At 41.6% G+C, this 17,465-nt stretch overlaps 1 protein-coding gene across 1 annotated transcript in view; it reads right to left on the reverse strand.

The window, feature by feature from the left end:
• Nucleotides 1-678: 678 nt before the first annotated feature.
• Nucleotides 679-17,465, reverse strand: part of uba2 (ubiquitin-like modifier activating enzyme 2) — a 44,671-nt gene continuing 27,884 nt past the window's right edge. The window contains exons 13-17 of the mRNA XM_084317175.1: nucleotides 16,799-16,954; nucleotides 15,281-15,377; nucleotides 11,680-11,785; nucleotides 7,454-7,602; nucleotides 679-2,244 (exon numbers count right to left, since the gene is read on the reverse strand). Of these exons, the coding sequence (XP_084173301.1) occupies nucleotides 2,027-2,244; nucleotides 7,454-7,602; nucleotides 11,680-11,785; nucleotides 15,281-15,377; nucleotides 16,799-16,954 (726 nt within the window). The 3' untranslated portion in view covers nucleotides 679-2,026. The remainder of the gene's footprint in view (nucleotides 2,245-7,453; nucleotides 7,603-11,679; nucleotides 11,786-15,280; nucleotides 15,378-16,798; nucleotides 16,955-17,465) is intronic.

The raw sequence follows: 17,465 nt of genomic DNA on the forward strand, positions 1-17,465 counted from the left end.
TGATGGGGGGCGTCACTGAGATGTCTGCCGTTCCTGTCATTTTAGATGTTTTTATTATATTTTACATTATCTAGGTGCCCTAGACATTTTCTTTGTAGCCTCATGCTTTTGCAGAAATTGTACAAAATTTTAGGAAAATTCAGGACTTAAAATATCAGCCTGAAGATTGCCTAAGAAAAGTTCGAATTCAGCATGTTGTTGACGCTACAGTTAGCAATGTCACAACACCTGGACAAACAATGGGAAGGGCGGTGGACTGCAACAGATCACCTCTAGAATGGTTTGCCTTTATAAATATATAAGCTCCAGAATGTTTTCCCTATATAAATAGATCTCCAGAATGTTTTCCCTATATAGATCTCTAGAATGTTTTTGCCTATATAAATTGTTTTCCATTACCCCTCTTCCCCTGTTGTGATCTTTAACACTTTCATTAACGTTCACGGTTCACTATCAGAATACAACAGAAGACAAACGGGTCAAATGCCAAACAGAAAACCATCCTTGGGTCCTGGAACTGGCCACACACAAATACTGGACAAGAATCACCATGGTGTTTCATGTCAACATGGGGAAAAATACTCCTGGTGGCCTGCTAACACTGCCAAGGATGTAGGACTATAAACAAAAATGTAAGACAGAAAAACAAACCACATGAAAAGACAGGTTTTCACTGAATGATTTTATTCTGCCTTCACCGGAGGATTGGTCCAAGGGGCTCTTAAAAGCCTTTCAACGTTAGGTCAGATTACAACAGATGATTCATGAAATGATGAACACAGTCAGAACAGGGGATAAATTGGGGGCGGAGGAGGCAGGAGGCGAACTCAGGCGTTTTTTAGAGCCGGTGTTTCTGCAACCAAGCAGAGCATAACTGATCCGACAAAGAATCCCAAAAGGCTTCAGTGTCAAACACAGGGCTCCCCCCACATTAACATTCTCCAAATTGACCTATCTCAAACCCGGTCCTCTTCTCTTGATCCTCCAAACATAAGTTTGTCCCGAGGGAACAGTTATGGCCGGAGGATCAAGAAAAGAGGGCAGGGTTTTAGATAGGTCAATCTAACCCCTGAAGTCAAAACTTGAGCTTGATTAGTTCAATCAAGAGTAAAAAACAAGACTCTTAAAACACATCTCTGGTTCCGTTTTGAGCTTCGTCTTTGTAGTCCGCGCCCACTACAGGGCCTCAAAACCAGTAATGGTGACTCGTAATCTACCGACCAAACATTCACATCACTGAAGAACGGGTGATTTTAGTTTAGTACTCGTAGCCTGGCCATGACCCTGTTCGTACTTAACCAGAACAGACTGCATAGACTACAGCATGGTACAGAAGATAAAAGTGGGGGACCCTGGCTAAAAGAATCTGCAGGCTACGGCGAAGAACAGCACCTAGAAGCAGACACCCTAGCTAGTCTACGGTACGACTGTCTGTAGGGGGGATTCAGGCAGTTAACGACAGACCCCCTAGGTCTGTTACTGTCCCTTCAGATACAGGAGATTCATATTAAAACACAGGGGGAAAAAACATTTTGGTTTTTATTAATCTTTTCTTCTTCTGTAACCTCTAACCTGACAACTTAGCACAGAAAACACCCCGACTTGTGTGGCATGAGAAATACAGTACGTTTATAAAAAATACAAAAAAAAATCAAAGCTTTTATTGTGTGTTAAGTTTGTTTGTTTGTTTGTTGCTGTCGTTGTTGTTAACGTCTCAAGAGACACATTTTTAGGAACCAGATATTCATGTAAATAACAGACAACAAAAGAAAATGGACTGGCAAACTCTCAAGACAGGTGTTTGTACATATAGAATCTATTTACAGTATCATGTCAGGAAGAGAAGAGAAAGTGGAGGGAATATGAAAAACAGAGCAGAGAAAAAGATAATGATGACAGACAAGAACAGTTCAAATGTTCTTCAGCAAAGGTGTTTTTTTGTACCCAACTGTCCATCTTCTGAGTCAAAGAAAAAAAGAAGAAGCCAAGTGTCTACCGTCTCTCAAAGGAGACCAGGGGGGCGGGACTAGTCCAGAGCAATAATGTCATCGTCATCGTCATCATCATCGGCGGCGGCCGCTGATTGGCCGGTGCGTGGGCGCTTGGCGGAGGCCTCGCCGGTTTCCGCGTCCTGGTGCTTCCTCTTCATGCGGCTGGTTGCCGCGGCAGCAGAGCCGGAGGAGGATGATGCCTCCTCCTCTTCGTCGGAATCCACGATCATGACATCGTCTGCCTCTGCTGGGGCTGGGCAGACAGGAGCAGTCACACTCAGAGAACAGGCACACTCAAAAGAACAGACTGTAGCGATGCAAATAATAAAAGAACAAGGTCTAGACCAGCAGTTCTCAACCTACGGGTCATGACCCAAAGTGGGGTCGCGGGTAGGCGACAGTGCATTAAAATAAATGAAATAAATAAATAAAAACGAGGAGCTCAACTCGGATTGTATTTGCCAAGTCTCGCCCCTTCATCAACGGAGACCCACACAGTATTCCAATACACATCTCACTACATCCTGCGCATATATAACCGCGGAGACCACGTCTCGTCTTTTGTGTGTAACCTTGACACTCACAATGTATAGGTTTGTTGTCAGAAGCGGGAGAGAGAGAAGAAGTGCAGACTTTCCTTGCAGACAAAAACAACCCATTGGCAGAGAAATGTGCTGATAATGAAAGACTGGCATATCTAGCAGAGATCTTTGACCGCCTCAATGTGTTGAATCTGGGACTACAAGGTCGGGACACAGACCTGTTTGGACTTGCGGCTAAAATAGAGAGCTGGAAGCCGATTTGTGGCACTCCAGGATAATCAGCAGAGATTTTGGGGTATTTACTCAGCTTGATGGCTTTTTGGAGGGACAGAATGTTGCAAAAAATCATTTGAAGCCCATCATCTGTAGCCACATAGAAGGGCTCATTGAACAATTTCGGAACTATTACATGGAGAGCACAGACAATTTGGACAGCTGGATCCTAGATCCGTTCATTGAGCATGACGCAACAGGCCTCCCACTGTCTGAGCAGGAGGCGCAAATTGACCTTTCGTGTGACGAGAAAGTTAAATTCACTGGACAGGCCAGATTTTCGGCACAGACATTAAAAAATAAATACAGATCTCGCCTCAGAGTAGAAGCGGATCTGCGCCTCTTTCTCAGCCCAACGCAGCCACGTATCATGAAACTGTTCAAAAGCACACCCTTCCCATTATGTCTTGTTTTTTTTTTATTCTTGAAAAGCGCATGTGAACGCATTTTCCTTTATTTATGTTCCGGCAACATATTTGAGCTTGTGTATACAGAAACAATTCTGTTGCTTTTGTTGATAATATTCATTAATTTAATTGATAAGTGCTATAATTTAATTTTCTAATAAATATGCATGATCAAGTTCAACAACATGTGCTTTTATTTTGATATACATTAAGTGTGGGGTCGCCAAAAAATATCCTAAATAATATATATATATTTCTTTTTTTTACATTTATTTAACCTTTATTTACCCAGGCAAGCAAGTAAGACCAAATTATTATTTAATTTATTGTCAAAGTATGCATAATGTTGTGTTAATTACACGACAAGAGATATGTAATGTTAATTACCTGAAATTATTCAGTTTGGGGGGGAAACCCTGCATATATATCGGTATCGGTTGATATCGGTATCGGAAATTAAGAGTTGGACAATATCGGTGTATCGGTAAAAAAGCCAATATCGAACATCCCTAGTTTTGGTGCTATAACGTTGGATCAATAAACGCGATCAATATTTGGAATGGCGATCAGGAATTGAATTAATCTTTTTGCAGAACATCTGATGTGAGGTAAGGACTCTATTTTACCAGTCTTGGGTTAATCAAATGTTTTTTTCTCCGCCATCGCAGCGTGTAGCGCTGACCACGGCATGGATAATCGATTTTTCAGCCCGCTTCTCTAGCGTGCATAAGTACACATACTATCGATAATCTAGCGTTTATTTGAAAACGATTCATAAATCAGCCGAAAAATTACAACGTGTTTTGTGTATTCCACTAAAGAGCTATTAACACTTTCTATGCCACTCACGAGTTTTCTCGGAATTATTAATATTACGTTGAAAGCCACTCATGAGTTTTCTCGGAATTATTAATATTACGTTGAAAGCCACTCACGAGATTTCTCGGATTTTTTTTTTTTTTTTTAGCGATCTGAAATCATATTGTATCACGCGAGCCTACCCTAGTCTACCCGAGAGCCGCCGGCGATCAGATGTGGAAAAAAGCGCCCCCTATCGTCTCCCAGATGACATAAGGGATTTTGGAATGGACTCAATGAAAATGGATGGGGAAAAAAATCCTGTACTCCACATTTTCCAGTCCACTGATGCAGCCGGGGTTACCACAGTTCATTATGGATCCTCTGAGCGCAGCGGATCATGAATTCTACTGTATCACGTTAGATCTATACACTTATCGATTTTTTCGAATGGTGATCAGGAATTGGAATATACCAGTTGGATACCATCTGATGTCAGGTAAGGAATCTATGTTATCAGTGTTAGGATAATCAGACTAATTTTGATGAAGATATAAGCTGTTTTGTGAAATGTCCTCTATCGGTTTCACTGTAAAATCCATGAGGAAATGAACACGGCTATTATCAGCGCACGGCTCGAATGGGCGTGCGTGTACGTATAATATTGATCATCTAGCGTTTATTTGAAAACTATCATAAATAGGCCGAAAAATATCAACGTTCTGGAATATTCCAGTAAAAGACGATTATCACAGAATGGCCCAGAATGGGCTGTTTTTTTTAACGTTAACATTAAAGTGGATGGTGGCATTCAAGCGCTAACTCTGGCGCCACCTGGTGGCACTGAAAGTGTTAAAGAGAATTACTAGACATCTCCAAAACTATACTTGTATTCAAAACGGTATAAAACGGAAATGTCCCAATGAAAAAACAATCCGTTTCGTACATGTTGACTGCAAGCAAGTCATTGATAAGCGACGGGTGTATTAGACCCATAGCCATAATTTAAGATATAGTTCAAGCGTTCGCAAATTTCCCCGTCCTCCCATTGACTTCAGTGTTGGCACGCTAGCCCTAATATGGTCATAAGGGCGTGGCTCTGAATGAGTTAAAAGACACGTTACCAAGAAGTGAATTAACCTCTTGGTATAGCGGTCTATGCTGTCGCCTGCGGTGCGGCCGACCACGGTTCGAAACTCCCTCGGGGCATCGAAATTTAACAACGCAGAAGGAGTCACATACGATCGGTCACACTGGTGCCGTATAACCCGGATGTCCTGAGGTGGCGTGAGTTTAGGGAGGCGAGTGTAACGGAGGTCCGTGAGTAATATCCACAGTCACGATAGACGTGTGTTGTGAAGTGACTGTGGCAGTAAGCGGTACTGCGAGTTAAACTCACTTCCCCTTAACACTTTCAGTGCCCAGCAGGGGGCGCACAATTTAGTGCTTGAATGCCCAGCATCCACTTCAATGTTAGCGTTAATATCGCCTAATCTATGTTTTAAATTATGTGTCTAATCTGCCTGTCGCTTATCAATGACTCATTTTCCAGTCAACATTGTCGAAGCGGATTGTTTTTTATCGGTTCATTTCCGTTTTATAGCATCTTGAAAAGCCCTCGTTTTCAAGGAAAATAAAAATATTCCATAATAAACGGAATATTCTAGAATACACAAAAAACGTTCTAATTTTTCAGCCTATTTATGAATCGTTTTCAAATAAACGCTAGATTATCGATTAGGGCTGCAACGATTAGTCGTCATAATCAACGACGTCGATCATAAAAACTCGTCGACGCAGAATGTTTGCATCGATTAGTCATAAAAAAAATTAAAATAAAAAATTATATATATATATATATTTTTTTTGCACTACCTATCTTTGTGAAAGTGGCTTCTCAGCTCTGGTCCAGCTGAAGACAAAGCAGAGGAACAGATTGGACATTGAGCATGACCTCAGAGTTGCTTTGTCTACCATCACCCCAGACGTTGAGACTCTTGTCAGGAGCAAACAACATCCCCAGTTATCCCATTAGTTCCCTGGGATGTTAAGCTAAGAAGTCTGCTATATATATTTTTTAGTTATTTAAACACTTCCACTTTATTTTGTATTATTTAATTAATTTATCTTGTTATGAGTGATTGTTGTATTGTTCAAATACATTTTGATTTAAAGTTGCTTAAGATCCAAATTCAAATGTTTCATGAGTCATTATTTTAATTTGCTATGGGATCATCATGTTATGTTAAGTTAACTGTTAATGCAGAGGGACTGGACAACAGGGTGACATTCACAGGTGTGCAGACTTGAGCATGCGAGGTAAAACATGCATTGGAGAAGGAGCCATGCCCACAGGAAGCAGAGATTGAGGGTGTGACAAAAATAATCATTAGATTAGTCGACTAATCGAAAAAATAAGACAGATTAGTCGATTACCAAAATAATCGTTAGTTGCAGCCCTATTATCGATAGTATATGTGTACGTATGCACGCTATATAGGCGATCTGATATCTGCTCTGATATATGAAAACAGGTCTGATTATCCTAAGACTGGTAAAATAGATTCCTTACCTGAGATCAGATGGTATCCAAAAAGATTATTCCAATTCCTGATCGCCATTCCAAAAATCTATCCTTTTATTGATCCAATGCTAGATACTGTAAAGACATATTACACGCTGTTCTGAGGCTCCACAATGACTGGGATCATCTCCGGTTACATGCGTGAGAAGTAAAATGTGGATTCCGGAGTTTTTTCTCTCTCATCCATTTTCATTGAGTCCATTCCAAAAGGGTGCATTACCATCTGGGAGACGGATAGGGGGCGCTTTTTTCACATCTGAGCTCCTGATGAGGCTGGTTTCCCAACGGTAGACTCGGTTGATGAAATATGAATTCAGATCGTCAAGTCAAGTCAAGTCAAGTCAAGTCAAGAGATTTATTTGTCACGGCATACAAGTATACAATGAAATGCGGGTGGTCTAATAAAAAAAAATTCATGCGAATTGTCGTGCTGGGCATTCAGGGGGCGGGCTGTTAACACGTGTTATGTCGTGGCTGGCATTCAAAGTGTTAAAAGACAGACACGTTACCAAGAAGTGAATTCACCTCTTGGTATAGCGGTCTATGCTGTCGCTCGCAGTGCGGCCGACCCGGGTTCGAAAGTCCCTCGGGGCATCGAAATTTAACACAACGCAGAGGAGTCACATTCGATCGGTCACATATAGCTAATTCTGCACTGCGATTTACTGTTGATTTACTCCTTCTACAAATCTACAAACTTGAATGAGTAACACGACACCCCCATGGTATACAGTAGAATGTATGGAGGAACGTCTGCTCTGGTAGTTCCTCTATGGCTCCAGGTGAAATTAATCACGGATATATCGCTGTGCTGGTGGTTTTATTAACTGTAGCAACGGTGACATTCCCTCTGCTGACCTTTAGAGGAGGTGGAGGGCTGGGCGGAGTCTTTGTTGTTGCCATTGGCAATGCTGTTGGCCTCTTCCTGGTTAGTGGGAGCAGGGGGCGGGGCTTTGTCCGGGGCATCGCCCACCACCTCGAACTCCACATCCTTCTCTAGCTCCTCGCTGGAGAACACACACTGACACTTTACAGATGGATTGATTTGATTGATTTAAAACAATATCAAAGACATCACGTGATCAGGACAACAAAAGTAGGAAACAATGGGGTCAATGGGAATCCTGCGTCAAGAATAGATTTCAGATAGTTTAGGCTAATCGGTTAGGTTTTACAGTTATGTTATAGCAACTCTACCAGAAATCTAACGGATGGCAAAATGTGTTATTTTAGAAAGTTATGTCTTGCAGTACCACCTTTTGCCAAAAACATCTTCAGCGCATGTACATGTGTGGAGTCAAAAACACATAATACACAAATGTATTAACATCAGAATTAACTAATGTTATCTTAACTCAATTCACAATCTCAACTTCCTATAACCCTCAAGTCTGTCTACCTTTGCAGATGATTTCAAAGAACAGTCCTTACTTGACAATATAAACATAACGTTGCATTTAAAGAACAGTCCTCACTTGAGGAGCCAGCCAGACAGAGTGAGGAGGGCTGAGTGAGTGGGATAAGATGCTGTGATTGGTCGAACTCTTCTTCTTTTCGGCAGACTGGACGCTCGTTAGTGTAGACTTGAGTAACGTTACTGCACAATAGGGACGTAACAGTATGAAATCTCACAGTACGGCATCTACCAAAATACTGCAGTATTTCAGCGTATACACCCCTACCCTTAATTAAATGTACTATTGCCCCAAATATAAATATATATATTGCTTTAATGTGAGTAAAGGTCTTCAGTCTATTTAAATTAATGTTTTTTTATTGAATGCTGCGCAAGTAGTGAGATAAGGTTAATATCCCAGCACCCTGCAGTGCAACATCGGATAGTTTATTTTACATTAACACTTTGGTTGCCTTGGGTTAAATTAATGATATACCATAGGTTGCCGGCTCTATTTGTCTATGGAGAAGTACCTCTTCTTTGCATGGCTATAACTTTTTAAATTCTATTGCTACATTGCCATTATTAGGGCCCATTCAAAGTCCTATATGTATTGTTCATTGTGTAGCAACGTTAAACTTTTTCATTCACATATTCATAGTAAAGTATGGTCTAATGTATAAGTATGTTTTCATCTCTTTCTGCAGCTTTCTCCAGAATGTGATCTATAGCCCCAAATGCATTATATTGATGATGCAATACAGTTTTATGGCAATCAGCGCGATATAAAAAATTCCAACTAGACGTACTTCTAGAAGTTACTACACGTCATCTGATGTTGACCGGATGGGCTAGGGGGCGTTTATAATTCCGTGGGCAGCGTTATACCAATCATCTAATGTGGGTCAAATGTTGATAATAGCAGTTAGTATCGAAGAGGGTAACGTTACACGCTGAAACTCACCCCAGTCTCCGCGCGCCGTTGGGCGATCATCGTCGAGTTGAAATTATCATTATGGGATGTAAATTTACCCGGTCCATCTCCAGCTTGTATAATGGTATATACGTCCAAATCATGTTGTTTATCGAGTTATTGGCAATCGATCACTGTGTAGTGTGACGAGCCAGAGTCGCGGGACCTATAGCGAGCGCCGGAAGTACTACGGTCGTCTAGGACAACCTCTATTCAACATCCTGTTTGGCGATTGCGCCGATCGGCCACCAGATGGCGCTCCTGAACCGCCAGAGAGCTCAGTGGGTCCTGCTGGTGGATCTCAGGCCAGCGGAGGGACATTATGAATCCGATCGCAGATTTTTGAAATATTGATATAAGGACGCTGTACAGCGTCCCCCGGCAACTTTAGCATGGCCAGCAAAGACGTGAAAAGACGTGTCCCGGCACTCAAAGTGTTAACACTATCAGTGCCTTACCTTGTTTACCTTTTTACCCCGTTGAATGCCATCATCCACTTCAATGTTAGCGTTAAAAACGCCTAATCTATGTTTTAAATTATGGCTATGTGTCTAATCTGCCCGTCGCTTATCAATGACTTGTTTGCAGTCAACATTGTCGAAACGGATTGTTTTTTTATCGGTTAATTTTCATTTTATAGCGGTTTGAAAAGCCCTCGTTTTCAAGGAAAATATAAAGATTCCGTGATAAAAGACATTTACTGGAATATTCTAGAATACACAAAAACGTAGTCATTTTTCGGCCTATTTATGAATCGTTTTCAAATAAACGCTAGATTATCGATAGTATATGTGTACGTATGCACGCTATAGAGGCGATCTGAAAAATCAATTCTCTTATTTCCTCATCAGCGATCACAGCCAAACAGCTACATCACACATAGGGCAAACGCTGAAATCTCCGTGAAAACAGGTCAGATTATCCTAAAACTGGTAAAATAGATTCCTTACCCGAGATCAGATGTTATCCAAAAAGATTATTCCAATTCCTGATGATCGCCATTCCAAATATCGATCACGCTTATTGATTGATTATTGGCTGCTGTAAATATATATTCCAGGCTGATTTCCATCTCGCGATCAGATCCCTCTTGATCAGACGTCTCGCCAGCACAATGGAGCCAGTTGGCTCCACCTCTACAGATCCCAGGTCAGTCTAATCGACTGACCTGCAGTTACACAGGGATAGACGATAGGGGGCGCTTTTTTCCCATCTGAGCTCCTGGAGGAGCTGCTGTACCAACGGGAGACTGAATATGAATTCAGATCGCTAATAAAAAAATAAAGCGATAATTGTCGTCGTCGGCACTCAATGGGGGGGGCTAATAAAACGAGTTATGACGTCCCTGGCACTCAAAGTGTTAAAGGAGGGAAATACACACAACAATCTTGTAATCTAGTGCAGTTTAATAATGTGTATTAAATTACAAAGTCCACTGTTGAAATTCAGTACTGCTAGCAACTTGAAATGTGATAGTTTAAAGGGGACATGTACTATAAATGTCATTTTTCAGTCTCTAGCATTGTATTATAGTAATAGGAGTTAGTATCAATGTGTTTTAGTGTCTAAATACCATATTGGCGGATTGCTCTGATTCAGCTCAGATAATTTCCTGCTCCAGTAAATTAGTCCATCCTGATTTGAAGGCCTGAGTCACGTCATTCAGGCTCTGGGTAGAAGACAGTGATGTGATTGGCTCTGTGGTTGTAGCTAATGCCCGCCCACAATCTACCTAGACGATACACGCAGACTAGACAGCGAGTGGAAAACCACTTCCTCATACTGCGAGGCAGTGAAACCCGACACCTCTGCATACTCTGGAGGGAGAGAGGGAGAGACAGAGAGCACTTGGGGGGGGGGGACCTGCCGCGCCACACGGGAGAGGGGAGGAAGGGAGGCCCCCCCACAAGCTGCCGCAGGGAGAGAAAAAACGAAAGGAAGAGACGGCCTGTTTTTTTTTTTTTCTCTCCCTCTCTCTCTCGCACCCCCCCCCCCCCCCTCTCTCTCTCTCTCTCTCTGTCTACCAGTCGCAGACTGTGTGGACTGACTGTCACTCAAAGTGCTTATGGGCGGAGCCAGGCCATAACAGCCTGAAATCTTGAAGCTGGAAAATGATGGTTTTGAGTACTTGATTAGAAATATAAAACAATGCATTTTTTTGAAAAAAAACTTACAGATGTCTTCAATAGACTAACAGGAATTGTGTAAAGTTGCCCAAATAGTGCTAGGAATAGCAGTACATGTCCCCTTTAAATGTTTTCCCCCGGCTGTCACAAGCGGCGCGGTGGATACTAGGCAACACTCCATTGTTAGAGGCGTGTGGCGCAGTGGCATATACACAGTGCGCAACATACGTACATGGATACTGTGGGCACAGTATTACAGGGAAAGGCTCACGGTTCAGAACCATGGTTTTGCTCCACACCCGTGTAGACATAGCAGTCTACCGTTACATCCCTACTGCACAACAGGTCAAACTCGCACATACTTTTGAGTGACGAATCGTACCAGCGTACTTTGATGTGGAATTGCGTATGTAAAATACATACAGGTTGGCAGGTCTGCGCCTAGCAACGATATTAGCAGCGCTTCTCTAAGTGCTTTTCCTCAAGCATCCGTTTAGTGCAGCCAGCTAGAAGATGATGCCCAGTGGACACAGCTCCTTAGACATAACATCCTGCATACACATTCATGTACACACACACACACACGTACGTGTGCAGGACATTGACGAGAAGTGCGTAGTCTTGGAGGAAGTCGTCGGTTTGGAGACGGCTGCCATGGCGGATGCCAAAGTCGGACAGGAACTTGCCGTTGTTGCCTGCGAGGAGTGACAGACGGGACCATGAGCTGGTGAAGCAGTACTTTCACTCCATTTTACCTGGAAATAACCATAACCTGCCGTTATGTCATCATTTGTTTTAACCCCTTCAACCCCTCCGACTATCCCAAGGTCTACATTACACTTCTACAAACCGACGACAATACAAACACATTTTCTCCACAAGAACACAAGTCCTGAATTCCCCCAAGGGGATCAATAAAGGAATACCTCGTCTTATTTTATTTTATCTTAAGTCCAGCAACCCTAACAGCAGCACTGGAACCGGAATTCTATTTGGACCAAGTGGTAAATGTTGGTCTTGTGGAGATGACAAGTCCTTGTGTTGCCTACTTTCTCAAATCAGTACTCAACCTCTTCATCTATCGACCTCGACTAGGTAGCTAGTATGTGGAGCTCAGAATCTGAACAGACGCTGCCTGAGCGCCATCTTCTGTCCTTGAAGGGAACTGCAGTGCTGCGTCTTACCGTCAACTCCCCCAGTCCTCCACGGTAGTGTCTAGATCCCATAACCTGGAGGCGTGAATACTTTCCCTAAGGGGGTTGTACTTTTGCGCGATCCGATTGGCCACTGACGTTTCTGGTCATGTGACATGTGCGCCAATCGTGTGACGGCAAGTTCTGCGCCTATTTCCGGGTCTAACAGCCTGCAAACTACCTAACGCCTAGTTTATCAAAGGTTAAGCTTAGGTTAGAGTTTGGAATCAGGGCTGGTGTTCCATCGCCCTGCTCTAAGACAAACTCTAACCTTAACCAACTTCGAAAGAGTGCCTAAGCTTAACCGGTGGCAGAACTTGCCTTCACACAATTGGCGCACATGTCACATGACCAGAAACGTCAGTGGCCAATCAGATCGTGCAAAAGTACAACCCCCTTAGGGAAAGTATTCACGCAACCTGGCGGGACGTTGGCTGTGGCCGTTAAGGGTAAGGTAAGAGATAGGTTGCACAACCCACTTCAAGGTGAGCCGAGGTCCTTCCAGGAGATGAGATCTAAAACACTGTCATCCTCCATTGTCCTAACAAGAGATGGGATCTAAAACACTCATCCTCTATTGTCCTATATCAGATTTCCCCATTTGTTGCCTTCAATTCATTGCTTTCTTTCTCTTTCATCTCTACTTTTCTCATACACCTATCCTACTCTTTCATCTCTCCTCTTTCATCTACTTTACTCGTACACCTTACCTTCTCTTTCATCTCTCCTCTTTCATCTACTTTACTCGTACACCTTACCTTCTTTCATCCCTCCTCTTTCATCTACTTTACTCGTACACCTATCTTACTCTTTCATCTACTTTACTCGTACACCTTACCTTCTTTCATCTCTCCTCTCTCATCTACTTTACTCGTACACCCATCTTACTCTTTCATCTACTTTACTCGTACACCTTACCTTCTCTTTCATCTCTCCTCTTTCATCTACTTTACTCGTACACCTTACCTTCTCTTTCATCTCTCCTCTTTCATCTACTTTACTCATACACCTCACCTACTCTTTCATCTCTACTACTCAAAACACATCTGTTCATTCTGGCATACTCACTTTCATTTTAAGTTTATTACAACTGCTACCCTATGTAATTATGTAACTCTGTAATACTGTTTTTACTGTGTGAAATTGTATTTGTTTTTAACCCTGTACGGTGACCTTGGGTGCTCAGAAAGGCGCCTTTCAATAAAATGCATTATTATTATTATTACATCATCTACTTTACTCGTACACCTTACCTACTCTTTCATCTCTACTTCATCTACTTTACTCGTACACCTTACCTACTCTTTCATCTCTACTTCATTTACTTTACTCGTACACCTTACCTACTCTTTCATCTCTACTTCATTTACTTTACTCGTACACCTTACCTACTCTTTCATCTCTACTTCATTTACTTTACTCGTACACCTTACCTACTCTTTCATCTCTACTTCATTTACTTTACTCGTACACCTTACCTACTCTTTCATATCTACTTCATCTACTTTTCTCGTACACCTTACCTTCTCTTTCATCTCTACTTCATTTACTTTACTCGTACACCTTACCTACTCTTTCATCTCTACTTCATTTACTTTACTCGTACACCTTACCTACTCTTTCATCTCTACTTCATTTACTTTACTCGTACACCTTACCTACTCTTTCATCTCTACTTCATTTACTTTACTCGTACACCTTACCTACTCTTTCATCTCTACTTCATTTACTTTACTCGTACACCTTACCTACTCTTTCATCTCTACTTCATTTACTTTACTCGTACACCTTACCTACTCTTTCATCTCTACTTCATTTACTTTACTCGTACACCTTACCTACTCTTTCATCTCTACTTCATTTACTTTACTCGTACACCTTACCTACTCTTTCATCTCTACTTCATTTACTTTACTCGTACACCTTACCTACTCTTTCATCTCTACTTCATTTACTTTACTCGTACACCTTACCTACTCTTTCATCTCTACTTCATTTACTTTACTCGTACACCTTACCTACTCTTTCATCTCTACTTCATTTACTTTACTCGTACACCTTACCTACTCTTTCATCTCTACTTCATTTACTTTACTCGTACACCTTACCTACTCTTTCATATCTACTTCATCTACTTTACTCGTACACCTTACCTTCTCTTTCATCTCTACTTCATCTACTTTACTCGTACACCTTACCTTCTCTTTCATCTCTACTTAATCTACTTTACCTACTCTTTCATCTCTACTTCATCTACTTTACTCGTACACCTATCTTACTCTTTCATCTCTACTTCATCTACTTTACTCGTACACCCATCTTACTCTTTCATCTCTACTTCATCTACTTTACTCGTACACCTTACCTACTCTTTCATCTCTCCTCTTTCATCTACTTTACTCGTACACCTTACCTTCTCTTTCATCTCTACTTCATCTACTTTTCTCGTACACCTTACCTACTCTTTCATCTCTACTTTATTCGTACACCTTACCTTCTCTTTCATCTCTACTTCATCTACTTTTCTCGTACACCTTACCTACTCTTTCATCTCTACTTTATCTACTTTATTCGTACACCTTATCTTCTTTCATTTCTACTTCTCTCTTTCATCTACTTTTCTCATACACATTTCCTTCTCCATTGCCCCTTCTTTTTAATCTCTCATCACTGTTCCCTTTTACGCCTCTTCCTTTGTCCTTCCTTCCCCTCTCCCTCTCCCCCATCAGTTCCTCATTCCTCCTCCCTCCCTCCCGTTTCTAACCCTCCCTCTTAATCCTCCATTGATCTCCTTCTAACAATAGAAGATTAATGCACCCCCTCCTTGCAATCTATCTAGTCATGCTTTCTTCAAGATAAGGATAGCCTCCCCATCTGTCCCTCTCCTGAGTATATGTGCATGCTCTCTCTATTCCTCTCCTCTTTATTTCGTCTCTCTGTCCCAAGGACACATTATTTCTGCCCATCTCCCTCCCTGCCCTTCCTCCTCCTAACTACCTTCCGTCTCTCCCTCCTCAGAGGAGATGAGGATGGTTCCTTTTCCATCTTCTATCTGTACGTCTGGGGCCACCATGCCAAACTTCTCCTTCAGGATCTAAACAAACAAAGAGACAAGAAAATAATAAAGATAAAACAATAGCAATTTTAACAGACAACCATACGCATTGAAGGATCATTTCGGTTTGAATATCAGATGGTTCTTTGAGAGTAGAAAAAACAAACACTATGTGGACACAAGCCCCGACACGAGGGCAGGCATGTTAGAATTGGGTTGCCAGGTAACTCACACCTTGAGAAAAAGCGGTCTATTATTTCTGTTGAAGCAACCTTCTACTTTTACACGGGTTGTGTACATTTCTCATCTATGATTCAGTGAAATGACCAAGGATCACTATCCCTGGTGTGCGTGTGTGTGTGCGCGAGTCAGAGGGTGTGTGTGTGTGTCTGTGCGCACGAGTCAGAGTCATGGGCGGAGTTTATGGGGGTGCAGGGGGTGCATTGCACCCCCTGGTGGCCGGGGGTGAAATTGCCTTTTTTCTTTTTTTTTTCTTTTTTTTTAATCAAGATTATTTTTATTTTAATAAAATTATAATAATTGTGAGAAACAAATCTGAATTCTATTATGTTTTGTTTTACAATACATTCATTTTATAGTAGTAATCATGTCACATTATAAGGCGAACCTTCTGTAGTGTGGCAGTGAAAGGGTTAACGGCAACGCGCGGCCAGCAGCAGCAGCAGCAGCGCGATACAAAGCCACTTATTCTGAGATGATAATTAATGTATCTGGATAACCAATGCACGAATTTTGTCGAGGCAGGTAGCGTTATTTCGGGAAAATTGATATCTATAGCCTGGTATATTTTTCGTCCACGAAAAATGGAGGCTGTAATAATTATTATTGCTCGAGAGTCTCTATGAATAATAATAATTAGAGCCTAAGTCAGTTAAAAATGATCCCCCGTAGTGCTGTGTGTGTGAGTGTGTGTGTGTGCTGCTGTACTACCTAAATAAAATAAAAAATTAGGGGTTAGGGCATTGTAAAAACGCTAAAATAATAAAATAAAGGTCAAAAAAAAAATTGTTTGATCCGGGTATAGTTCGCCAAGCAGTCGCACCCCCTGCCGTCAAGTTCAAACTCCGCCTATGGTCAGAGTGTGTGTATGTACTAGGGTTGGGCACCGAAAACCGGTTCTAATTAGGAACCAGTTCCTAACTTCCGGTTCTGGAACCGGGAGTAACATATTTGCATTTCGATTCTTAAAAAAAAAGAATTTAACTGTATCAAGTCAACTGAAAATGTGAATAGTATGAATTGCTTTTAAAATTTTCCAAAAAAAAAATATTTCTCCTGCGAAATAAGCTGTGACCTGTTTTGACCTGCACCTCAAAGAATCGGAACAGAGAATAGTTTAGAACAGGAATCGATATGGAGAATCGGAACCGGAATCGTTCAAATCCAAACGATGACCAACCCTAGTAGGTAGGTTAATAGTTATAGCCCCGTCAAATTACCCTGTCTTGGAGAAAAAGGACTGTGGTCTTGTGGACGTTGAGTTTGACGGTGACCTCTGGCTTGATGGCGCAGACGTAGCAGTCGGGGCTGGGGCGGACCAGGGCACACGGCACCAACAGCTTCTTCCTGGGGTTGGGCAGCTTGTTCAGAAAGATCTAGAAACAGTCGTGACATGATGGAAAAACAACAAGACATTAAAGCTGGACTATGGAAGATCAGCACCCTGTGGCCGTGAGATGCAACTAGATGTAGACGGCAGATACGAGAAAATGGCTATAAAAAAGAAAATAATAATTTCTTCCAAGCGAGGTAACTTTGAACACTGTTTTACGTTTTGCGTCGTTCACATTTCATGCTTTAGAAACAAGGCCGTAGCCTTTTATGGATTTCATGGAACAGGTCATACCCGACCAGAAGGCAAAGTTAACTTTATTGTAAATCTTCTATTTGTGCAAGATACAGAATTTTTTTATTGCGTCCCCGCATTCCCACTGTGTATATATATATATATATATATATATATATATATATATATATCTCAATAAAAAAAAATATATATATATATAAAGACAAAAGTTTAAATATAGGACACAATATACAACACACAATATAGAGAAGATGCAGAAGATCATATAAGGGCAATTTCATCTCTTTCATGAATCACAA

Source organism: Notolepis coatsorum, assembly GCF_963971535.1.
Source record: "Notolepis coatsorum genome assembly, chromosome: 6".
Taxonomy (NCBI): domain Eukaryota; kingdom Metazoa; phylum Chordata; class Actinopteri; order Aulopiformes; family Paralepididae; genus Notolepis; species Notolepis coatsorum.